This window comes from Rhinoraja longicauda, chromosome 6, assembly GCF_053455715.1.
Source record: "Rhinoraja longicauda isolate Sanriku21f chromosome 6, sRhiLon1.1, whole genome shotgun sequence".
Lineage (NCBI taxonomy): Eukaryota > Metazoa > Chordata > Chondrichthyes > Rajiformes > Arhynchobatidae > Rhinoraja > Rhinoraja longicauda.
Genome location: NC_135958.1, coordinates 54,150,654 through 54,177,447, shown reverse-complemented (window position 1 = coordinate 54,177,447; position 26,794 = coordinate 54,150,654). Strand labels below are relative to the sequence as shown.

The 26,794-nt window shown below is 42.7% G+C and overlaps 1 protein-coding gene across 1 annotated transcript in view; it reads left to right on the top strand.

Annotated features, from left to right (window-relative positions):
- Positions 1–26,794, top strand: part of fbxw10 (F-box and WD repeat domain containing 10) — a 55,463-nt gene that overhangs the window by 16,165 nt on the left and 12,504 nt on the right. The window contains exons 4-11 of the mRNA XM_078401578.1: positions 3,047–3,174; positions 12,162–12,272; positions 13,384–13,427; positions 14,276–14,381; positions 19,509–19,612; positions 22,906–23,109; positions 23,217–23,338; positions 25,412–25,560. Of these exons, the coding sequence (XP_078257704.1) occupies positions 3,047–3,174; positions 12,162–12,272; positions 13,384–13,427; positions 14,276–14,381; positions 19,509–19,612; positions 22,906–23,109; positions 23,217–23,338; positions 25,412–25,560 (968 nt within the window). The remainder of the gene's footprint in view (positions 1–3,046; positions 3,175–12,161; positions 12,273–13,383; positions 13,428–14,275; positions 14,382–19,508; positions 19,613–22,905; positions 23,110–23,216; positions 23,339–25,411; positions 25,561–26,794) is intronic.

The window sequence follows — 26,794 nt, the reverse complement described above, 5'->3', positions numbered from 1 at the left end:
TGGTTTGAACGCAATAAAAGCTTTTCACCGTACCTCGGTGACAATAAACTAAACAAAAATTTTACTGACCACACTAGTTCTCAATGACAAAGAAAGACTGAGTAACATATCTTTATTTCTCAAATTTCATCTGTCACCTTGACCTTAAAAATATTAGCCTCCAACTTCAAGTACAATGAAAAGCAATGCTTCTTTTGCAATACTATAACTACATATAGATCCCGCCCCACCCCATTGTCAATAATATAATTAAAACTAAGCCAGCAATTGCAGCTGGAATCAGTTTAACAAGCAGCTGTGTTTAAAAGCTTAGATTTGGGAGAAGAATATGGATCTGTAAGCATATCATATTAATCATCTGTGCCAGTTTCCCTGAGGAACTTTGGATTTAAAATGTTAATTTTATTTCTCTTTCTACAGATGCTTCCTGACTGGCTACTGAGAGTTTCCAGTGTTTTCTGTTTTACTTTCAGATTTCCAACATTTGCAGTTTAAAAAAAAAAATCTATATATTCTGTTCCATCTTTATTCCTTACAATGTCTGTGGCCATTCACTCAATTGTAACACGGACAGAAACTCATAACTTTGGTTGGCTAGCCAAATGACACCGAAGCAGCCAAGGTGAAAATATTGCCAGCGTTAACTTCCCAATTGGCAGGTTACACAGAGATGCTCATTGTTTTTATTACTTGATGCAGTTGAGTTAAACACGAAACGAACTGGAAAAATGACTGAGAAGAAAACTGATTCAGATCCAACTAGATGTTTTTGGCTTTCTCTGTATCCTGCCTATATTGATGTACGAGTATTGATTTTTTTAACACATTCTTCACTGCATTGCCCAGAAATGGACGCAGTGCTCTGGCTGTTGCGAAATTCACAGAAGAGGTATCAATACGCCACCACCGGCTATGCGATTACGTTTAATATTTTTTCGTTTAGTTTAGAGATACAGTGCAGTAACAGGCCCTTCAGCCCATCTCATCTGCTCCGACCAGTGATCACCCCACATACTAGCACTATCCTACACACTAGGGACAATTTACAATTTTACTGAAGCCAATTATCCTACAAACCTATACGTCTTTGGAGTGTGAGAGGAAACTGGAGCACCCGGAGAAAACCCACAAGGTCACAGAGAGAACGTACAGACTCCATACAGACAGCACCCACAGTCGGGATTGAACCTGGGTTTCAGGCATTGTAAGGCAGCAACTCTACCGCTGAGCCACCGCCATGTGCCAAAGTGAAACTTGCTTGAATCAGATGTTTGATTTGTTGCAGAACTATCAAGACAGTGGAAAAAAATTGATTTGTTTTACAAATTATTTTAAAAATTAGCGCAAGGCAGTACCATAGTGCTAGGCCTGTTGCTTTACTGTTTTAAGTTGAAGGAGGGAGAGAATAATAACTCAGCAGAAGTTCATGATAAAAATCTTTTAAAATCTTTTTGCTTTGCATCAAGAAGAATTTTTGTTCACTGAAAATATGTCATTTACAGGATGATGCAGTCTCTGAATTTTGAGAGAATTGTTTTATTTTGTTTAGTTTAGAGATACAGTGCGGAACCAGGCCCTTCGGCCCACCAAGGCCCACCGACCAGCAATCCCCGCACACTATCACACGACACGCTAGGAACAATTTATAATTTTACTGAAGCCAATTAACCTCCAACAAAAACAGTAGGGACTTTTCATGTCACCGATCACCTCCTTTTTATGATCCTTTAACATTATGATATGATCCACTGACTTACGTGTTCCGTAAACATGTTATGTAGTTAGTTCAACTCTCTGAATGTGAACATTCTTCCAAATGGTAGGTTTATTTACTCTTTATATTATGCGTGCATAATTTTTTCAAAGCAGATGAAGATATTTATATCCTTTAGGGCATACTATGTAAGTATTTATTATCTTGCCAATAGGTTCAATCACTGAAGCATCATGTTTCAGATTATTTAATGCACACTGGATCAATTTTTAACCATCATTCCCTGATCTGTTTTGCAGCCTTAATTCAAATTATCTCCCGTAGAATATACATTTCCCTTCACTATTTCTCTAACAAACCAACCAATGTACAATGCTGTTACGGGTAGTTAAGTTAAGTTAAGGCCCCCCTCGGTCATGGCTGACCATGGGTGATGCATCCTGGTTGTTGGCTGCTTGCTCCAAACCTCGGCTAGAGCAGCGTTGATGTGTGGTCGGACACAAGCCTGGGCGATGTCACATGAAGGACAGGCTGTTGCCCATGCAGCACATGCCCCCTCTCCACGTCGATGATCGATCCAAAGGAACAGCAGAGCCGTTACAGTACGGCACCAGCGCCATTGCAGGAGCTGCCAGAACGAGGTCATGGACAACGATGGCTGCCTTAGGGACTCCGACTCCGGACTTTTCTTGAGGTTCACTCCTGGAGCCTTTTCCATGACTGGCTATGGCCACAAGGCAGTGGAGGTTTTAGATCAGAGTTTTCCCTCTCCTAGATGGACTACCTTCCCAGGCAGACGAGCCTCATTTGCCCGAGTAATGGGTAATAGTCAAGTTATTAACCACCATCTAGGATACCAGATGTTATCAAAATAATTGAAAGTGGTTTTGTTTACAACAGATTGGTCACTTGAAATTATTTTTCACCCATGCATCGGCAGCGAGGATAAATAGATTCAAAAAGTTTAATTCAAAATGAAAACAGAAGAATGGTGATTGGGGTGCATACATGTCCAAATATAACTAACTATTATATACGGATACCAATTTAATTTCTACTAAAATTGATAATAATCTAATTTCTTCTAGCAGTCATTTTCATAATTACAACAATTCCATTTTATAGTTTCATAAGTTCATAAGTTATAGGAGCAGAGTTATGCCATTCGGCCCATCAACTTTACTCTGCCATCCAATCATGGCTGATCTATCTGTTCTTCTCAACCCCATTCTCCTGCCTTCTCCCCATAGCCGCTGATCAATTTACGGGATATTCAGATTCATCTATTTCTTTACCTGCAAATATTCTTAATACATCGTTCATTTCTATTAGGTTTGCTGGACGATTCAAGTCTCCAAAATTGCTTGTACGTATCACGACACTGGAGGTATTTGGCAAAGGAGGTGACCAGGGATATGTTGGCCCTCCAGTGCATTTTTGACGAAGTTTTAAAGTTGCAGGTATTTATTTCAGAATTCTTAAAGTATGTTCATTTATACTTAACATTAAAATTACAACCACCTGTCCCTGTTGTTCCTGACAGATTATATTTTATCATGAAATCCCACTTGTGTATCTCACAAAATGAATGGGAATCCTTCTGGTGATGAAATCCTTCAAAAAGGAATAGAATCACTAGATATTAATTTGTCATGATGCATCTTGAGATTGCCCACCAGTTTGTAGAGTGCTCCTAACAAGACCTTAAACACTTGACACTTTAAAAAAAATACACAAATATTTTATTCTGGTTAATGATAAAGAATAATTATCAACTTAACCAGGCATTGGTTAATTCAGAACCTCCTGCAAGAAATTGCCATCCAACTGATAAAGGATTTCAAATAATTAAAGAGAAATTCTTCTGTCCATTATATTTTAAAATATAATGGTTATTATACTTAGATCTGTTTGCATCAAGATTGCAAAATTTCACTTCAAGTAGGCTGGCACATTGACAACAAATAACTGGCTGATGCTTATTGCCTGTTTATTGTGCTTTGTCTGACACCATGCCATTTCCAGGTCATAACGTTTATAAGCAGTAAACATTGTTTTGGATCGCAAGTCGCTACATACAAAGAACAGTGGAGAGAGGGATAGCTGTAGAGAGTCCGACCTGCCGATGGTGCCATTTAATTCATAAAAATCAGCATCCACTTTCCAGTAAGCATGTCCTTTTACAAAGCTCTCATGCACTGAAACCCAGAGCAGGAGCCACATAAAGCACATCTTGGGCGCACAGCAATATTTCTCTCAGAACGGCAGGTTGCCGATGGGCATTAGGCTGGGAGCAGGTACACTGGGGCTCTGCTTGTATCCCATCTCCTCTGGACCAGCAATGTGCTTTTGGCCAGTGCAAACCTCTCCTTTTCTGCGGAAGCCAAAAGTTATGGGGACAGAAATATAAAAGGAAACCTGCAGTTGGTGTACGTCTGAATTAATACAAAAATGCTGAAAATACTCAGCAGGTCAGGCAGTATCTGTGGAGGGAGGAAAGGGTTGACATTTCAGTACAATGACCTTTTATCAGTTCGTGAGATGAATGATCATTATCAACCTGGAAAGCTAACTCTATTTCACCACCCCCAAATGTTAGCTGGTCTGCTGATTTTTTTTCTGCATAATTTTATGATATTTACAGCAATTATTTTAAGTGTGTGTTTACTATTGAAAACTTGGCAGATTGCAAGTTGTGGTAAATCTATCAGATTCAGCTGGCAATGTAAATAGGCCAGTTTTAGTGAAGGACAATTTGCACAAAATTCCACACGAAATTGAGACAGATGATGCCTCTTTGGAACTATGGTGCAAAAGTAGGAAGATAAAGGATGAATCAATAGACAATAGATAATAGACAATAGGTGCAGGAGGAGGCCATTCGGCCCTTTGAGCCAGCACCGCCATTCAATGTGGTCATGGCTGATCATTCTCAATCAGTACCCCGTTCCTGCCTTCTCCCCATACCCCCTGACTCCGCTATCCTTAAGAGCTCTATCTAGCTCTCGATATGTAACACCAATAAGACCAACATTTTATATTCTTGGACCACAATGGTCATTGGTTTGGTCAACATGGTAACAGAATATCAAATTCATTATCCTTTGGAAGTAAATTGGATTGAGGTAAGCAGATTAATGGATCATACCTTTGTTTATTCTGGCATCATGGTTTGAATGCAACAAGATACAATCAAGGTATAGATTTATGCAGTGCTGCTTCCTCTGGCATTCAGTTCCAAATATCAGCTACTCTCTATCTGTGCTAAAAATCTGTAATACCTCCTTTAAAACTCCTTCCTCTCACCTTCAACTTATGCCCTCTTGGTTTTGATACCCCTACCAGAGCAAAAAGATTCCATCTCCTCCATCTATATCTCCTATATATACATATAATTATATAAATCTCTATCGGGTCATCCCTCATCCTCCTTTGCTCCAGGGGAAACAAATCAATCCTATCCAAACTCTCCCACAAGACTTCCAATCCAGACAACATCTTGGTGAATCTCTGCTGCACTCTCTCTCGGAAAACCACATCCTTCCAAAAATGGCGCGACTAGAACTGCGCGTTAAACTCAGGTTTGGTCCAACCAGTGCTTTGTCTCATCTTTTATATGCTGTCCCCTGACCTATGAAGGCAGGCAAGCAACATTCCTTCTTCACCACCAAATCTACCTACTTTGCTCATTCAATGAATAATGGAGTTGAATGCCAAGGTCTGTCCATTCATTAACATGAGCGTTTAACACTGGGTCTGCACTCGCTGGAGTTTAGATGGACGAGGGGGGACCTCATTGAAACTTACCGAATAGTGAACGGCCTGGATTGAGTGAATATGGGGAGGATGTTTCCACTAGTGGGAAAGTCTCGGAACAGAGGCCATAACCTCAGAATAAAAGGACGTATCTTTAGAAAGGAGACGAGGAGGAATTTCTGTAGTCAGAGGGTGGTGAATCGGTGGAATTCATTGCCATCAATGGCTGTGGAGGTCAGGTCAATGGATATTTTTAAGGCAGAGATTGACAGATTCTTGATTTGTAAGGGTGTCATGAAGGCAGGAGTATGGGGTTGAGGGAAAGATAGATCGGCCATGATTGAATGGTGCAGTAGACTTGATGGGCCGAATGGCCTAATTCTGCTCCTATAACATGAACTGCCATATCCTGCCATTTACTGTAGATGTTCCATCCCTATCTCAATTCCTAAAATGCATCAGCTCACATTTACCAGAATTAAACTCCATCTGCCAATGCTCTGCCCAGCTTTCCACCTGACCTGTACAATGCTATAGCTTTAAACAATCTTTCTCACTATCCACAATACCACCTTACACAAAACTAGGTGTCCTGTTGTTGCCTTATATGATATAGGTTTTGGTGAATTTATTCTGTAGGTCCTCAGCACAAACTTTCACGCAGATGAACTATTTATTCAATTGGAGAATAATCCACTTTTGTGCACATGTCAGAATATAAGGGAAAATGAACCATAAGCTCTCAAGCTTTAAATCCAATTCAATATCATCACCAGATTACACACGAACTTCACTTTCAAACATGCTGCAAATTCCCTCTGTGTCCACTCTGTGTCCAAAAATAGCAATCAATCTCATCCTTGAATAAACACATTGACTGAATATTCAAAGCCCTTAAGAGAAAAATGTACAACCCCGTGAATCTGAAAATCATCCTGTGTCTGAATCCAAAATGGCAGACCTCTTATCCTGAATTCATGATGTTGTTCCGTCTCACCCCCACCCCCCCCCCCCCACTACTCCCTCCCCACTCCTTTCCACCGTCCCAGTTCCCAACTCACCAGCCAGGAGAAACAGTCTCTCAGCACTGATTCTCTTCAATCTTCCAAATATGTGTTGTGCTTCAGAAAATCACCTTTCATTTTTCCAAATACGTAAGGATATTTGCCCAACCCAACAGCCTATTCACTTATTAAAATGGAAAAGCAATGTGCACTCTTCGCAGCAGTAAATAGTTGCTAACTTTTAAATTATTTTATTTATCTGGCTATAACTTGATGCCAATATTAAGTACATTAGGTATTGCAATAAGTTCCCACTTCACTTTATGGATAGCTTTCAAACTAATGAATTGAAGTTATTTTATATATATATATATATATATATATAATATTATATATTGTTCCATATTTTCTTGTAAAGGGACCTATTTTCTAGAAGTCTTGTCTCAGAAAGAGGCATAAAATTGGATTGGGGGTCTAATCTTCAAAGAAGAACTGGATAGCAGAGGATGGGCTTTGCACATCCTTGACAATCTGACGATGATAAGATACGGTTGCACAGATTTAGTTGAAAAACTGAATACCCTTTGTAAGGGGTGTTGTATTCCTTGGAAACGTCCCTATATCTTGTTGGTGGAGACCAGATCTCTCTACCCAGCTTAGCCAAATTTCCCAGACGGCGCTGAAAGTACCACTCCCATTTATTTATTTTCTCTTCGAGATAGCTTTGAAAATCGGCTCCTTCCATGCTAAACTTTTGTTTCTGATACTATTGTCTTTGCCATAAATGTAATGAAAGCAATTAGCTATCGATGCCAAAAAGAAAACAGTGGATGGTATAAAGAAAAAAATGAGAGAGAAGGCCCCGAGAGGAAAGGGTAAAGGAGGAATGAAAAGCAGAAAGAAAAAAGGGAGAAAAAAGGAAACAGATTTAGAAATATGCATCAGGCAACTTGAAAATAAAGAAGTGCAGCTAAAAAAGAGAAAGCAGAAGAAAACAGACGAAAGAGGACCACAGGTATTTATCAGAACTGGTTGTAAGAATATAAATGATCCTATTATAAATATAAATAAGGGTGCTGTGTTTTCCATTTAGCAGCAATGAAGCCATTTTGACAGGTAACATTATCGAATAACCTTGGAGCAATTGAAATTGTAGACCATTTACGCCACAGAGGTCCATTTGACCCATTGGGCCTGGGCTGCCTGATAGTGAGCTATCCAGCCTAGCCTACAATGAACACCAAGCACAGCAGGTCACTGCTCTTCAAATACATCTCCTAAGGTGGAGCATGGAAACAGGTCCTTCAGCCCACCGAGTCCACGCTGACCGTCGATCATCCATTGACACTGTAGTTCTACGTTATTCCACATTCGCGTCCACACTAGAAGCAATTTACAGAGATCAATTCATCTACAAACCCACACATTTTTGGGATGTGGCAAGAAACCAGAGCACCCAGAGGAAACCCATGCGGTCGTCAGGAGAACATTGCAAACTCCACTCAGACAGCACCCGAGGTCAGGATTGAACCTGGTTCTCCGGCGCTGTGAGGCAGCCTCTCCAGTGTTGTGACGCACAAAGGTTTCTGCTTCTATTACCCTTTCATGCATTGTGTTCTAAGCCTCAGCGTCCCCTGAATCAAAGTAAAAATCCTCATCTCCCTTCTAATCTTCCAACATTTATTCAAGAAAATTCACCCATGCTTATTATTTAGGCCTCTTAATTTTATCTTCCCTATAACGTGGTGACCAGAATTGAATGTAGGGTTCAAGTTACAGTCCAGGAAGTACTGTATGCAGTCCTTGCAGAGCCCCTCTGCACTTGTATTCTTACATTGTTCAATTAATGAAGGAAATAATCCCTATCATTCTTTCAACAACAGTTCAACAGTTCAACAACAGAGCTTTATTTGTCATTCGGTACCAAGGTACCGAACAAAATTACATAGCAGTCATACACAAAAAAGAACACAAGACACATGACCCCAACACAAACGTCCATCACAGTGACTCCAAACACCCCCTCACTGTGATGGAGGCAACAAAACTTCCACTCTCTTCCCCACGCCCACGGACAGACAGCTATTGACCTTGCCAGCTACACTTGAGGATTTGTAGACATAGACACTGAAGCCCCTCTTTCCCCCCCCCCGCACCTCCCATTTACTATGCTATAGCCTTATATATTTATAGTTCCTCAAATGCATTAATTCACACTTCTCCAGATCAATTTCCATTTGTAGACTACCTGAACAGACAATCTATATCCTCCTGTAATTGCTTTTAACCTCATTTTTTAGAAATTAGCCTTGTGCTTGACAAAAACTTAAAATGCGACAGGGTTAGTTATTTGTCTGTGATTGTGTAACAAATTTGGACTCAATCATCTTCACCATGGCAATTTGGCGATACTTTAAGTGATAAGAGGAGTGTAGAAAGCTAAATTTGTTTCTCCACAGGTACAAACTGTACTCAATGGAATCTGAAACTGAAATGTGTGTCATGGAACCCATAAAAAGTTTAGAAATTATTTATGTTTCTATGAAATGCACCTACATTTCAAGACTACCTGTCTGAATTACGTCACATTTCTAATGTTATGCCACATGTTGAGCAGAGAAGGAAGTTGTACAAAACGGTAGAACAATTAATGGCATAACCTTTCTCTCCACTCCTTTGTCACAACACACACACTTTTAATTTTAGTCTAGATAATTACACCTAATGCGCATTGCAAATTGAAAATACTAGGATAACAGGTACTCAGAGTGGAACTGAATACATTACTTGATAAGCAGCACTAGGGCATTGGTAGTTGCCAATCTGCTAAATGGAAAATTCAGCTTAATTGTTACTCAGAAATAGAGCAGTAGATTATAGAGAATTGATGTTTGTTTTCTGGAATTTATCCTGGATTAATTTTGAAAAGAATTAAAATTGAAAAATACCCAGTAATAAAAGACGTAGGTAAGAAGTAAGACAGAGAGGCAAGGAACTGCAGATGCTGGAATCTTGAGTACAAAAACAAACTGTTGGAGAAACTCAGCGTGTCAGGCAGCATCTGTGGAGGGAATGGACAAATGACGTTTCGGATCGGGACCCTGGATCCCAATCCTAACGACTTCTGCCCATTTCCTCCACAGTTGCTGCCTGGCCTGCTGAGTTCCACCAGCATTTTGTGTTTTCAATAGCATTTAAGACTGAGACAGAGGTAAATAGGTGCTTATGAACCCTGTGACTAATGCTGGTTCACTCTTATCGGAGATTATTTTGTAGTTAATCAGTCAGATCTATTGTTCATTTGTTTTTGAAGTGATTATTTGCAGTTTAGTTTAATTTAGTTTGGAGATACAGCACGGAAACAGGCCCTTCGGCCCACCTAGTCCGCACTGACCAGAGATCCCATACATTAACACTATCCTACACACACAAGGGAAAATTTACACTTATACCAAGCCAATTAACCTACAAACCTGCACGTCTTTGGAGTGTGGGCAGAAACCGAAGCTCTCGGAGAAAACCCCACACGGGTCACGGGGAGAATGTACAAACTCCATACTCCAGCACCCATAGTCGGGATTGATCCTGGATCTCTGGCGCTGCAAGCGCTGTAAGGCAGGAACTCTACCGCTGCGCCATCGCACCGCACTGCAAAGTTCTGCAGACTTACGTAATGAGATATAGTGTAGCTTTAAGATTGGAGGGATCAATCCATTTAGAAGTGATTCCTCATCCTTGAAAAAACAAGTTGCGCCAATAAATAAAATGGCCGTAAATTGCACGAGAAGGTAACGTAACTCCCCATAGCTCAAATATTGAATTAAAATACAGGAGCCATAAAATAAAATAAAATATTATTTGAAAACAATTACATGACAGTAGTTGGACTTTTTACAATCAAGATCTGGAGCTCTTTGAGAGGTTTCAATGTGATGTGCTAAGCAACATACACCTGCAATTATAGTTTTTGAACACCACAAAAGAAAATCATAGAACATTGACATTTTCAAATTATGCAAAATTTGAATATATAAATTTTATGAATTTTCATGCTCATTTTGTACTTTAGGGTTTGTCCACTGCTTTTAAATCATGGTGATTTCTTTCAAATTGTCTGCTTCTTGAGTGAAATAATTTTCGAAATACAGCCATCTAAGCTCTCAAAGGGATTTTGTAGGAGAATCACCATTAAATATGACACGAAACATGAAAATAGTAACCAAAAATAAAAATTTGGATCATGAATTGTCTATTTTAATGTTGCAATGACGAACTGAAGTTGAGGGACTGTTGATGAAAACCATTTCACTGATTTTTTTTGAGTGCCTTGCCTTTCCTCCACTGACTGCAGAGAACAATGCTTGAGAACTTATTCACAAAATGCTGGAGTAACTCAGCAGGTCAGGCAGCATCTCAGGAGAGAAGGAATGGGTGACGTTTCGGGTCGAGACCCTTCTTCAGACCGATGTCAGGGGGGCGAGACAAAGGAAGGATATAGGTGGATACAGGACGAAAGAGGGAGATCTGGGAAGGGGGAGGGGAAGAGAGGGACAGAGGAACTATCTAAAGTTGGAGAAGTCGATGTTCATACCACTGGGCTGCAAGCTGCCCAGGCGAAATATGAGGTGCTGTTCCTCCAATTTCCGGTGGGTCTCACTATGGCACTGGAGGAGGCCCATGACAGAAAGGTCAGACTGGGAATGGGAGGGGGAGTTGAAGTACTCGGCCACCGGGAGATCAGTTTGGCCAGCGCGGACCGAGCGCAGGTGTTGAGCGAAGCGATCGCCGAGCCTGCGTTTGGTTTCGCCGATATAAATAATTTGACATCTGGAGCAGCGGATGCAATAGATGAGGTTGGAGGAGGTGCAGGTGAACCTTTGTCTCACCTGGAAAGACTGTTTGGGTCCTTGGATGGAGTTGAGTGGGGAGGTAAAGGGACAGGTGTTGCATCTCGTGCGGTTGCAGGGGAAAGTGCCCGGGGATGGGGTGGTTTGGGTAGGAAGGGACGAGTGGACCAGGGAGTTACGGAGGGAACGGTCTCTGCGGAACGCAGAAAGGGGAGGGGATGGGAAGATATGGCCAATGGTGGGGTCCGGTTGTAGGTGACGGAAATGTTGGCGGATGATTTGTTGGATATCGACTTCTCCAACTTTAGATAGTTCCTCTGTCCCTCTCTTCCCCTCCCCCTTCCCAGATCTCCCTCTATCTTCCTGTCTCCACCTATATCCTTCCTTTGTCCCGCCGCCCTGACATCAGTCTGAAGAAGGGTCTCGACCCGAAACGTCACCCATTCCTTCTCTCCTGAGATGCTGCCTGACCTGCTGAGTTACTCCAGCATTTTGTGAATAAATACCTTCGATTTGTACCAGCATCTGCAGTTATTTTCTTATGCTTGAGAACTTAATGGCTTCTCAAACTGTGAAAAGATTAGGAACGAAATACTCTGAACTTGTACTCTGAGTCCCTAAACTTTAGTTGCAATGTCACCATGGATCGCATCGAGGAGTGGGGATAAATGAACCACTAAATAAATTTTAATGTGTGCGTTATCAGTCATCAGTGAAAATTGATGTGAAAATCTGAAAAGATGAAAGAAAGACCAGTTGTTGAGGGGGAATATGCTTTTGAGCTTGCTTCTTCAGGTGCTGTTAATAAGATATATTTCTTGCTGTGTATTTGCTTTGCAGGAAAAAATACCTCAGAATATAAATCCTGAGTATGCAAAAATTTGCCAAATTCCAGTCCCAAGAGTAGATGAATACGGATTCACCTTACCAACAACGACATTTGATAAAAAGGTACGTGTTAAAACATAAGTGCAATTCTGTGCATTTGGCTGAATTTATATTGTAATTAAATAAGATTCTGATGGCTTTGGTTTTTTCCCCAAAAAGAACCTTTATTCAGAATTTAAAAAAATATATAAAACAAAAACTGTGCAAAAGCTTTTCAGACATGCTCAGCATCCATACATTAATTAGTGTCATATTCAGTAGTGTTCGCACCTATCTTTAAACAAAACAATCTTGCCACTCATGCGGTTCCCTGGGGTGATATCCCTTCCCTAGTTCGAGGGGCGTCTCCACTGGATTCTGCCCCCGAATGTCTAGCAGAGGAAGGACCCTAGACTCTGGTCCACAGAGCCTTGGCGTTGGCTGCACCAAGCTTCAGTGCATCCCTCAGCAAGTACTCCCGCAGTCTGCAGATGGGCCAGTTGGCAACATTCCCTGACGGAAATCTTGTTCTTCTGGGAGGCCAACAAGTTTCGACTGACCAAAGAGCGTCTTTCTCCGTGTTGAAGATCTTTTGGTGGCACTTGATGTCCATCTCCAATTGTGTCCCTGGGAACAGCCTGTAAATCAGAGTGTCCTCTGTTACAGAGGTCTGTGGGATGAACCATGACAATGTCCCTTGCAATATTCTCCAGACCCTCTTTGCAAATCCACATTCTGCGAAGAGGTGGGCAACCTACTCCTCTCCGTAGCAGCCGTCCCGAGGGCAGCGTGCGCTGGTGGTGAGGTTCCGGCGGTGCAGGAAGGATCTGACTGGGAGTGCTCCCCTCACCGCCAGCCAAGCCAGGTCTTGGTGCTTGTTGGTGAGTACTGGCGATGAGGCATTTTGCCAGACAAGCTGGGCAGTCTGCTCTGGGAGCCACGCCACAGGATCCATCGAGTCCTTTCCCTGCAGTGCCTGCAGGACTTTCCGTGCTGACCACTGCCCGATGGACTTGTGATCAAAGGTGTTGGTCCGGAAGAATCTTTTCACAAAGGACAGATGGTGCGGCAATGTCCAGCTGACTGGCACATTGCTTGGCATCTGCTCTAGGCCCATCCTTCGCAACACCGGGGACAGGTAGAATCTTAGCAGGTGGTGACACCCGATGCCCACGTGATATTGCTCTAAGCACAGCTGAAGCAGCCACTCACGAAGGTGGCCATCAGGATGAGGGTGATGTAGGGCACACTTCTGCCCCCGTCATCTGCCAACTTGTGCATCATGACCTGTTAAACTTGCTCAATCTTTGAACTGGAAAAAGGCTCGGGGTGATCATCGAGTCAGAGGAGTATGGGACAGGCTGCACTGAGCACAACAGGCCTGAGAGCACCTGGTACCCAAAATGTTCCCGCTTATCAAGAAGAATATTTAAAATGAAGGGCAAAAGATGCAAGGGGGCGTGAGGAAGATCTTCTCAATGCACAGAATGGTGATGATCTGGAACTCTTTGCATTAAGATTGTTGGAAACAAGAAATTGTCCGTCTTCAGGAAGGAATTGGATGAAGCATTTTACAAAAAATAACTTTAAATTACCATCTGTTTAACTTTGACCTCATGTTCCAGGTAACAAGCAACACACCCACTTTATCCAATATCAAAATTAAGGTTAAATGAATATTATAAGCTTGATTTAAGAAAGTTGTATTTTATTGTGAAGATAGACACAAAGTGCTGGAGTAACTCAGCGGGTCAGGTAGGATCTCTGGAGAAAAAGGATGGGTGACATTTCGGGTCGGACCCCTTCTTCAGACGGTTCTGACCCGAAACATCACCCATCCCTTTTCATGTGATGCTGCCTGACCCATTGAGTTACTCCAGCACTTTGTGTCTATCTTCGGTATAAACCAGCATCTACAGTTCCTTCCAACATGATGTATTTTATTGTTACCATTTCTCTTCCTTCTTTTGATTTCAATGCCTCAAATGTTACAATCAGTTTGGAAACCTGGCACACTATTAATCCACAAATCCACAAATAGGCAGGTCTTTGAAAATTTTATTTGCAATCCCAAACCATGCACACAGGTCACCATCTAGTGGTGAATCGGAGCGATGGTTTACCATTGGATTCAAAACCAAGACGAGGACTGGAGTTCTTGGATCTGGACTACTCCGGCTTTTCCATAGAAACGTTAGTATTGCCGCATGCAACCTGAGAACGTGTCAGAAGGTCCACACGCCTATGCCAAATGTGGTATTCTGTAAGAACATGAGAGATTTTGCTTGCAAGTTCCCAACCACATGCAGTGCCCGGAGGCAGAGTGCCAACTTTCCATAGTTGCCCAACATTCACACTGGGGATAGACTCAAAGTGCGGGAGTAAGTCAGCTGGTCAGGCAGCATCTCCAGAGAGAAAGGATAGGTGACCATTCAGGTCGGGACCTTTCTTCACACTGAAGAAGATCTGAAGAAGGGTCCCGGCCAGAAACGTCACGTATCCTTTTTCACCACAGATGCTGCCTGACCCGCTGAGTTACTCCAGCACTTTGTGTCTATCTTTGGTATAAACCAGCACCTGCAGTTCTGTGTTTTCACCTTTGAACGGGGGAGACTGCCGGTTGAAGCCCTGCTATGTTAGACCTTTGTTTAGGTTTGCTGCCTCCATTCATTTCAATGGAGAAGTACATTTCTGAAGAATAGAGATACTGCATGTTTCAGTCCTCTCCCCGGGTCTCCACTTCTACAACTATTGAATAGAAACTCTGAAGCACCATTTGAGAATTGGGATACTCGCTACTGTCTCCACACATCTTTTCCATTTAGCTAACACTGTGATCCTCCAGACACCAGGCTCAGCTACAATAACTTACATTTATGTAGCATCTTAAATAACTTTGAAAAATCCAAGGCAGTTCCCAAGTATAAAAGTTGTAAACAGAATTAAACTGGGTTAACAGTCTCTACAAATGCTGCTTATTTTACACATGAAGCTGTGATTCCACTCATCCCCACTCCATAATTTCTCATGACGAATCCCGCTTTCAAGTGGAAATGTTATAATCAAGAGATAATAAGACCATAAGACATAGGAGCAGAATTAGGCCATTCAGCCCATCAAGTCTCCTGGGGAATGCGGGGAGTCATCTTTGTCCTCCACCTCTAATTGGTCACTAGCTGGATTTATTTTCACACATTCAGTTCTACGAGATTAACAATTTTTTTTAAATTCAAGTTATATTGGGTATTCTTATATTTATAGTCCAAATGCAGCTGAGATTCATGAGGAAAACAAAAGCTGCTAATGAAAAATAGCACCGAAGCTCCATTAATGCTGACCATGTAATTGGGAAAAACATGTTAGAGATCTCCATCCACCTGCTTCTAATAAGCATGGATGAATGGTGGTGCAGTGGTAGAGTTGCTGCTTTACAGTGTTGGAGACCCGGGTTCAATCCTGACTGGGTGATGTCTGTACAGAGTCTGTATGTTTTCCCTGTGACCGTGTGGGTTTTCTCCGGGTGCCTCTGTTTTTTCCCCACACTCCAAAGACATACAGGTTAGTAGGTTAATTGGCTTCGGTAAAAATTGTAAATTGACACAAGTGTGTAGGATCGTGTTAGTGTGTGGGGATCGCTGGTCGGCATGGACTCAGTGGGCCGAATGGCCTGTTACCGTGCCCGTATTTCTAAAGCTGATCTAAAACAGGGTAGCTAAAACACCCGAAACGTTGCCCATTCATTTTCTCCAGAGGTGCCGTCTTTCCCGCTGAATTACTCCAGCGTTTTGTGTTTACCGTGGCTAAAACAATGGCAGCTTAATTAAAAAAAATAATAGACACTAGACAATAAACAATAGGTGCAGGAGTAGGCCATTTGGCCCTTCGAGCCAGCACCGCCATTCAATGTGATCATGGCTGATCATCCACAATCAGTACCTCATTCCTGCCTTCTCCCCATACCCCCTGACTCCGCTATCCTTAAGAGCTCTATCTAACTCTCTCTTGAAAGCATCCAGAGAATTGGCCTCCACTGCCTTCTGAGACAAAGAATTCCACAGATTTACAACTCTCTGACTGAAATTTTTTTTCCTCATCTCCGTTCTAAATGGCCTACCACTTATTCTTAAACTGTGGCCCCTGGTTCTGGACTCCCCCAACATTGGGAACATGTTTCCTGCCTCTTGCGTGTCCAATCCCATAATAATCTTATATGTTTCAATAAGATCCCCTCTCATCTTTCTAAATTCCAGTATATACAAGCCCATAGGGTTCACTCTGCTTTTTGAAGAAGCAAAGTAGAGGAAGACAGAGTGGGTCTGGTGTTCATATTGAAATCCCTGATCGAGGAACAGGGGAAGGTTCTTGGCCATGCATGTTTGGCTGCAAGTTGTAGCAATGAATGGTCCCCATATTCTGCAATGACATCCATCCGTGTTTGGATGAAGTGAGCACTTCCCCTGTAAGAGGTACAGGTATGACTTCAGTCAATGGCAACTGCATTCAGCTTTGATTGAATTGATTGAAACAGGCCATTTCGGTCCATCAACCCCACTCTAACCATCGATGACCCATTCACACCCAGTTCCATGTTATCCACTTTCACATCCGCTCCCTACACACCAGTGGCAATTTACAGAGGCCAATTAACCTCGAAACCCGCACGTCTTGAGGATGTGGGAGGAAACCAGAGCACCTGGAATAAACCCACATAGTCAGAGGGAGAATGTGCAAACTCATGCACACGATGACAGGATCAAACGTGTCTCTCGGGCACTGTGAGGCAGCAACTCTACCAGCGGCACGGTGCAGCCCTGAAATTACTCCACATCATCACGTATTAAAGCATGAAACATGACAGCTGCTGCTTGCATGAGGTGTGAAAACAGATTCCTAGTGTGATGTGAGCATTATTGGAACAAACGTGTACATTTTTCATCACCAGTGAATCTCCAGGTCATGCACTTCTTGTACTTGACAACAGCTGGCTGAGATTTGATCAATATGCAAAGCCATGTTTGTGAGTAAATGGCTTGGAGAAGCTACCTTTTGTTATTGCAAACATAGCCCATAGGTTTAGCACCCACTGTATGTGCAGTGAACAACATTATTGGTAATGGCTACTCTACCACATTTAGTAAGTCACCAAACTCACTTCTATATCGAAGATAGACACAAAATGCTCGAGTTACTCAGCAGGACAAGCAGCATCTCAGGAGAGAAGGAATGGGTGACGTTTCAGGTCAAGATCCTTCTTCAGACTAAGAGTCAGGGAAGAGTCTAGAAATGACCAGCGAGAGAGGTTACTGCAGAACTCTCGTTGGAGAGAGAACATCTTTAAAGTAGGCATACCTTGAGTATAACCAGCATCTGCAGTTTCTTCTTACACACTCACTCCTATATCACTGCCAACAGCTGATGTGCAGATCTTGAAGAAGACTTACCGTCTATGTTCCAATTCTTTCTCTGGAAGGCCAGAGGCTGCATGGTGCACTACACGATGGAAGTATCTAGAATTATGAGAGGCGTAGATAGGGTGGACAGTCAGAACCTTTTTCCCCATGATGGAGAAATCAAATATTGGAGGGCATATCTTTAAGGTGAGAGAGGCAAAGTTTAAGGGAGATGTGTGGGGCAATTTTTTTTTATCCAGAGGGCGGTGAGTGCCTGGAATGCATTGCCAGGGTTGGTGGTGAAGGCAGATATGATAGTGGCAATCAAGAGGCTTTTGGATAGACATATGGATATGGAGGGATATGGATTGTGTGCAGGTCGGTATGTGAAGGTCTTGGCATCATGTTCAGCACAGACACTGTGGGGTGGAATACCTGTTCTCGTGCTGTGCTGGTCTATGTTCTATGTTCTTGCCTAAGTGACGTTATATGAATGAGGAGGAAATAATAGAACAGGGGGGGGAAAAAATCAGCATTAGGAAGCTGTGCTCTTGGCCTTCAAGGGATCAGAAAATAAATTGATAAACCAAATGTCAGCGACATTTTTAAAATATATTATTGGATTTACTTCCTGCTATAAGACAAAATCATTCATATTATAGGCAATGCTAAAGCATAGTTTCCTGTGTCACAGAGAGTCATAGAACCATACAGCACAGAAACAGGACCTTTGGCTCAATTGTCCATGCCAACCAAGATGCCCCATCTAAACTGGTCCCATTTGCCCATATATGGCGTTTGGCCCATATCCCTCTTAACCTTTTCTGTCCTTTAACGGTCAAAATGTCTTTTAAATACTGTTTTTAGTACCTGCCTCAACTACCTCTTCTGGCAGTTCGTTTCATACACCCACCACCCTCTGAGGGAAAAGGTTGACCCTCAGATTCCTATTAAATCTTCCCATCTCACATTAAACCCCGGTCTTCCAGTTCTTGATTTCCTTACCGTGGGTAACAGATTCTGTGCATGCACCCTATCTATTTCCCCTCATGATTTTATACACATGCTGTTGACATGTCAAGCAATTAAAATGTCAACAGCTGCCTAAGATTTTGCTGGTGGATCATGAAAAGACTGCCAGATAAAGGTATCCATATCAAGGTGAAGGACACACATACCATAATCAATTGGGCGTATGGATCTTTTCCACCTCTGTTATCTCATTGAGTTTCCAATCATGTATCTTCTTTACAAAATAAATGTTTAATGTCATCTTTTTCCAGCATAAGTAGACAATCAGTAATTGTGATATCATTGTTCCTGACCATTTGTCGTGAAGAGCCTTCTGACATTTTTCTCCATAAAAAAACCCCATTTAAATGCAAAGTGTAATTGCTGTTGTTATTGATCCTTTCCCAATTCTAATAAACTGTTATTCTTTGTACCTTTATATTATTATAAAGCTGATAATGGGGCAGCTCAGTGGCACAGCGGTAGAGTTGCTGCCTTACAGCGCCAGAGACTCAGGTTTGATCTCGACTACTACGGGTGCTGTCTGTACGGAGTTTGTACGTTCTCCCCGTGACCGCATGGGTTTTGCCCGGGTGCTCCGGTTTCCTCCCGCACTCCAAAGACGTACAGGTTTGTAGGTTAATTGGCTTTGGTAAAGATTGTCAATTGTCCCTAGTGTATGGTGTGTGCTAGTGCACAGGGATCGATGATCAGTGCTGACTCGGTGGGCCGAAGGGCCTGTTTTCGCGCTGTGACTCTAAACTAAACTAAAACCTAAACTAAACTAAATAGAATAAAATAAAGGCCTGGTTCTTGTCATTGTAATTTTATTTACACTGACAGTTCCTCTTGTCAAAAACTCAAGTGGGACCTAATATTAAACATTTTGTTAAATATGCTGCTGTATTTGCTTTTGCAGGTTGGATTAGGAGTCGCATATACTGATATCTACACTGAGATGATACAAATGGAGGAGAGAAATGTCTACTGTGGTGCTTATAATTTAAAAACCATCAAATCGCAGTATGTGAATCATGTAATAACTGCGTGAAACATTGACATCTTCCTTTAATTTATGCTTTTGCTGATAATTGTAATGAAAATTCTGAGAAATATTGCACTACTGTGAACAAATCACACTTGAGGAAATGCAGTGCAAGTTGAATCACTGAATCCGACGTTCAGCTACAAAACGGCATTTTCCAACAGTTTTATGGTGATAACGAACGGGATGTGAATGATCAGTGAAACGAGCAGGCCGACTTTGGTGGGGGAGGGACAGAGAGAGATGGGATGCAAGGGTTACTTGGAATTACAGATATCGATATTCATGCCGCTGGGCTGTCAGCTGCCTGAGCTAAATCTGAGGTGCTGGTCAATTTGCCTGTTGCCTGTGGCCTCACTCTGACAGTGGAGGAGGCCCAGGACAGAAAGGTCAGCATGGGATGGGAAGGGAGTTAAAGTGTTTGGCAACCGGGAGATCGCTCCGGTTTTATCTCCGTTAAACAAAATAGAGACAACATAGTACAATGACGATGGCTGGGGGAGTAAATTTGGCTTCAAACACCAAACAGACTACGGGAGGTGGCTAGGTGGAATTCTTGCTTACACATTAATCACGTTATAATCTGTCATGCCACCATAGTAGAAATCATTTGTTTCATCCATTCTATTGCTTCGACTCCTGTCACTGTCTTTTTGTTGCTAATTCCCCTTCTCGCATCTCCTCCAAGGTTTATTGTTTGAGAAGAGTATTCAGTGTTCCCCAATTCAGCCAGATTGTGGCTGATTAAGTTTTACTTTGTCTATGTCTTTGTTCCATGAACCTCAACATCTTTTCCTATTGAATCTAGCAATCTCAGCTCTAAAATATTCAACAGACAAATCTTTTGGGGAAAGCCAGGAGCTTGAGAGAAAGGGAAAGTTTCACTCCAGGTTTCGATGTGAGGGACACACAAGGAACCACAGATGCTGGTTTACTGAAAAAAAGGCACAGAGTGCTGGAGTAACTCCGTGGATCAGACAGTTTTATCTCTGGAGAACGTGGATAGGTAATGCTTTGGGTTAAGGCCCTTCTTCAGACTTGTTCAAGATGGATTAAGTCTGGACTCAAATCTGAAGAAAGTTCCCCACCCGAAGTGTGACCTACCCATGTTCTCCAGAAATGCTGCCTGTCCATGCTGGGTAGGTGTCTGAAGAAGTGTTTTGACCCGAAATGCCACCCAAACCTCTTCTCCAGAGATGCTGCCTGACCCGCTGAGTTACTTCAGCAGTTCGTGACTATCTCTGTGAAGGAAGTGTTTTCAGACATCACCCTTTGAACCAACAATCTCCTATTTTAAAGCTTTACTCATGTTCTGGACTCTCCATCAACCTACTAAATTCTTAACTCATTTTAACTTTGCAATTAATTGACTCACTAGATTGGTGACTCAAACTCGTATCTTATTGTGAAGCAGTAGGAGACCTTTGGTCCATGCTGGTAACTGAGGGAGCAATCACATTAGCCCCACTCCCACTCTCCTTACTCCCCCACACCTCTGCAGCTTATCCTCTCCCATCGTCTCTGCCATCCCTGCTGTCTTTATCCTTCTCTCAGAGGTAATTTGGTGTCATCACTTAACCCATCCGCGCGTTTTTATGATATGGCAGGAAGTCAGTGAATAAGTGGAAACCCACGCAGTTATGGAGACAACAAGCAAACTCCGCACAGACAGCATCGAAGGTCAGGATTGAACCCAGGTCACAGTATCTGTTAACGAGCAACATTAACAGCTCTACTAGCTAACCTACCACTCCCCTTCTGCTAACATACCACCCAGCCAAAATTGTGTTTGTGATAGCAAACACTGAACAATTCAAAAATCTACAGAAGCTAGAGATCTATATACAGTAAGTATAAAAATTACTGGGGATACTAAAGCAGTTCTCTGGATAGAGAAACGGAATTAAAGTTTCAGGGATGAAGGGTTACTGACCTGACATGTTAATTTGATTTCTCTCCAGAGTTGCTGCCTGACTTGCTGAGCATTCTAACTGTTTCTGTTTGTATCTGGAATACTGTAAAAGCTGTTATTAAAATATATAATTTAGTGGGTTGCAGGGGAGATTTACAAGCCCGTTGTTCGGTCTGGAAGATTTGAGGTATAAGAGAGACGGTGGGTGGGTCTTTTACCTCCGAGCGTAGGAGGTTGAGTGTGATCGTATGAAGGTTTACAAAGTCAAAAGGGGCAGAGGTAAGGTGAATAGTCAGAGTCTTTTATCCCAGGGCAGGGGAGCCTCAAACTAGAGGTCATGGATTTAAGGTGAGGGTGAAAAGTTTGAAAAGGACTTGTGGGGCTACTTTTTTCACATGGGGGTGGTGGGTATAGGGAACGAGCTGCCTGAGGAAGTGTAGAGGCAGGTACAATTATGACATTTAAAAAACTAATTGTAAAGGAAAGATTTGTTGGGGTAAGGGCCAGGTGGGCCAGGCTTGGTTTGGTTGAAGAGCCTGTTTCTGTGCTGTATAACTCCAATATATATATATATATATATATATATATATATATATATATATATATATATATATATATATATATATATATATAGCAAGATGCTTGGAGATATAGTGACCATGACAGTTTGAACAGAGGGACTCTCCATGATTCAACGGTTAAGAGCTTTGACCAAGTAGAGTATCTATAGGTTCACAATTGTTGTAAACCTATATAATAGGTTTTATATATTTATATAGTGTTTATAAATGCAGTTCATTTCTAAAATGCACAACATGAGAAGCACATGGATGGGAATAAGGTCACTGGCCTTCTGATCTTAATTGAAATTAGGTTGCATGACGATGAGTGACACTCATGGGTAAGCAAAGTAAATGAAAATAACAACAAACGGAAGTAAAAAACAATGACGAATTAAGCTCGATCAGCAATAGGGCGACCTGGTGGTGCAGTGGTAGAGTTGCTGCCTTACACGCCAACGTTCGATCCTGACTACGGGTGCTGTCTGTATGGAGTTTGTACGTTCTCCCTGTGACCTGCGTGGGTTTTCTCTGGATGCTCCAGTTTCCTCCCACACTCCAAAAAAGTGTTGGTTTGCAGGCTATTTGGCTTGGCAAAATTGTAAATTATCCCGAGTGTGTGTAGGGGCAGTCTTGGCGTGCAGGGATCGCTGGTCGGCGCAGACTCGGTGGGCCAAAGGGCCTGTTTCTGCGCTATATCTCCAAACTAAACTAAACTAAACTAAAGAATATTAATAGAAAGGAGCTGCAGGTGCTGGTTTGGACCACAGTTCAGTCTGACCTGTCTCTGATTATCTAGGGTGGATCCCAGCAGGGTAATCCACTACTGTGGTGGACAACTGATAGCCTACGGTTCAACAGACAGGAAAATAAGATTTCTGGAGATCATTCGTCCTGCGGACACCACACGTGTGATACAAGGCCACGCTGGAAGCATCAAGGCACTCATTCTAAGCGAGGACCAAAACTTTGTTATTAGTGGAAGCTTTGACCTCAGTATCAGGTGAGAGAGTCAAACTACTTTAGTTGCACATTTCTTAGCAAATCATTTATTTCTAAATGCAATGTTTATTAAAGAAAAATATCTTTTTGTCGATTGTTCAATTTTAGACGGTGGAACCTGGCCACAGGGTATTGTATGACCATCTACCGTGGCCACACGGGAGTTATTACCTCTCTTGTCATGCACAACGACAAGCTTGCCTCGGGGGCAATGGATTGTCTGACCAAAGGTTAGCCAAACTGCAGGTATACTTTTACCCCAATCCACCTGGGAACGGGGGGCATGACAGAGGGTACGACTCCACTCTTCCATCTTACCCAACTTTCTGCTGATTGTCATGGAGAGTAAAAATTATAATGGATGTCAAACAAATAATGCAACATTGGTTCAACGGGGCTTTTATTGTCACACTAGACCAAGTGGACCTGTTGGGCCCAAACCTCTCCTACATTGGTGCGGCTCCCCCCTCCCCTCTCCCTTTCCCCCTCCCCTCACACACTCCTCCGTCCCCCCACACCCCTCCTCCCTCCCCTTCCCCCTCCCCCTTCCCCCTTCCTCCTCCTCCCCCTCCTGACACCAGTCTGAAGAAGGGTCTCGACCCGAAATGTCACCTATTCCCGCCCCCTCCCCCTCCCCTGACATCCGTCTGCAGAAGGGTCTCGACCCGAAACGTCACCCATTCCTTCTCTCCCGAGATGCTGCCTGACCCGCTGAGTTACTCCAGCATTTTGTGTCTACCTTCGATTTAAACCAGCTGCAGTTTTTATTTTCCTACACAATCTGAACCACCCTGCCTGAGGTCATCTGTTGCTGGCCCTGATTTGTCCTGGTCTTTTCTTGCTTCCAGTTCCACCCTACTACAATCAGTCTGAAGAAGGGTCCCGACCAGAAACGTCACCTATCTATTTTCTCCAGTGATGCTGCCTGAGCCGCTGAGTTACACCAGCATTTTGTATCTATCTTTCCATGAACAATGCCTGACCTGTAGGGTATTTCCAGCAGTTTTTGTTCTACTTCAGATTCTTAACATTTGCTTTTGTGTTTTACTTGAACTAAATCAACAACAAGAGATTATTTATGACATAATAATTGTTTATATTTTATCCATTCTGTTGAACTTATTTGAGCATTTTTTGCCTGAGCTGGCAATGCTTGAGAATACGTTGGATGGTTGACTATGGACCAAGAATGGAGAAGGGGCAGCATAGTACTTTGAAGGTTCCTGACCCGAAACATCACCTGTCCATGTTGCTGAGTGATAGACACAAAGTACTGGAGTAACACAACAGTCCCCATTTGTTGTTTTATTCTCGTCTTATTGGAAGTGCATCTTAACTTCCCCATTCAGTTCTCCAGAGTTATGGATCTAGTCAATCTATTATCCAATCTGATGCAGTCATTCAAATCTAACCTGTCACATAATGTGTTCTTCAAGATTTCAAGGTTTCAAGGTCAGTTTATTGTCACATGCACCAATTAAGGTACAGAGAAATTTGTGTTACCATACAGCCATACTAAGTGAAAAGCAACAAGACACGCAACCACATAAAAGTTAACATAAACATCCACCACAGTGGATTCCACATTCCTCACTGTGATGGAAGGCAAAAAAGTTCAATCTTGTTCTCCCGCGGTCGGGGCAGTCAAACCATCCACAGCCCCCACAGCCGACGATCGAAGCCCCTGTCGGGTTGATCAAAACTCCCGCGTCGGGGCGGTTGAAACTCTCTCCACAGCATGGAGCTCCCGAGTCGGCCTCTTCTTACCAGAGACCTTGGGCTTCACGACGTTAAAGTCCACAGGCCCCGCGGTTGTAGCTTCGATCCCCAGCAAAGGGATCGCAGGCTCCGCGATGTTGAAGCCCCGCGGACTCCTGCAGCTTGGAGCGCCCGTCGGTCTCCAGGAAAGGCCGCCAACTCCACGATGTTAGGCCGCAGTGGGGACGGAGATACGATACGGAAACAAAATCGCATCTCCGTCGAGGTAAGAGATTGAAAAAAAAGTTTCCCCCAACCCCCCCTCCCCACATAAAACTAACCAAGGAACACTAAAACATACTTTTTAACACATACTAAAAATAAGAAAAATAAGAAATGACAGACAGACTGTTGGCAGAGAGACCTGAAATCAATGTATTATTTTGATTTAATTGGTTATATTTTCAATGATAAATCTGTCACCAAGAAAGTTTTAGTCAACGTGATGTTCTATTTTGAATAGTGTCCCAATGGTAGTGTTTGATTGCAGTGTTCCAGCATTGTTTACAGACAATTTTGCACTCACTTTTTTGTTGAACCACCAGTATGGGACATTGAACAGGGAAAATGTATCTCCACCCTCAAGCATGAGAGACCAGTTCGTTCTGTGGACATGAGCGAGAGGACTGTGATATGCGGATGTGAGAATGGAGCTGTGCACGTGTGGACCCTAGAACCTACTTCATTGGTCAAGGTATTCGAGGAAGAAAAGATCCATTTCTTCTTCAATGGCCCGTCATCCCTACGAAGGATGCATTATGCTGCTGGAAAACTGGGGAACAATTGGGTGGCACAGTGCTAGAGTTGCTGCCTTACTGCACCAGAGACACAGGTTCCATCCCGACCACGGACGCTGCCTGTACGGAGTTTGTACTTACTCCCTGGGACCACCTGGGTTTCTCCCAAGTGCTCGAGTTCCCTCCCACATTCCAAAGTCATGCAGGTTTGTAGGTTGATTGGCTTCTGTAAATTGTCTCCAGTGTGCAGGACAGATCTAGAGTAGGGGTGATAGCAGGTCAGTGTGGACAGTGGGCCAAAAGGGCCTGTTTCCATGCTGTATCTTTAAACTAAACTAAACTAAACTGATGCAAGGACAGAGAAACTAATAGAAATTTGGTTAATCTATCCTCTCCCTTCTAATATTTCAAAATATACTTTCCTCATTTAAAAATATGTATTAAGTACAGTGCATTCATGGCAACATTTCCCCTTAACATTAGCATGTCATCAGTTATCTTTCACGTATAATGATAATTGACAATTTATTTAACGTAGATTTCAACTGATGAGTCTCGACCCGAAAAGTCGACTGCCAATTTTCCTTCACAGATGCCATGTGGCCCACTGAGTTCCTCCAGCAGCTCGTTTCTTGTTCCAAATTTCCAGAATCTGAGAACAACTCACACAGCACAGAGACCCATGTTTAGAGTGTCATAGAGTGATACAGTGTGGAAATAGGTCCTTCGGCCCAACTTCCCCATACCGACCAATATGTCCCAGCTACACTAGTTCCACCTGCCTGCGCTTGGTCCATATCCCTCCAAACCTGTCTCATCCGTGTTCCTGTCTAACTGTTTCTTAAACTATGGGACAGTCCCAGCCTCAACTACCTCCTCTGACAGCTTGTTCCATACACCCACCACCCTTTGTGTGAAACGGTTATCCCTCAGATTCCTATTAAATCTTTTCCCCTTCACCTTGAACCTATGTCCTCTGGTCCTCGATTCCCCTACTCTGGGCAAAATATTCTGTGTATCTACCCAATTTATTCCTCTCATTATTTATTCCTCTCACCTCTGTAAGATCACCCCTCATCCTCCTGCGCTCCAAGGAATAGAGACTCAGCCTATTCAACCTCTCCCTATAGCTCAAACTCTCTAGTCCTGGCAACTTCCTCGTAAATGTTCTCTGAACCCTTTCAAGCTTGG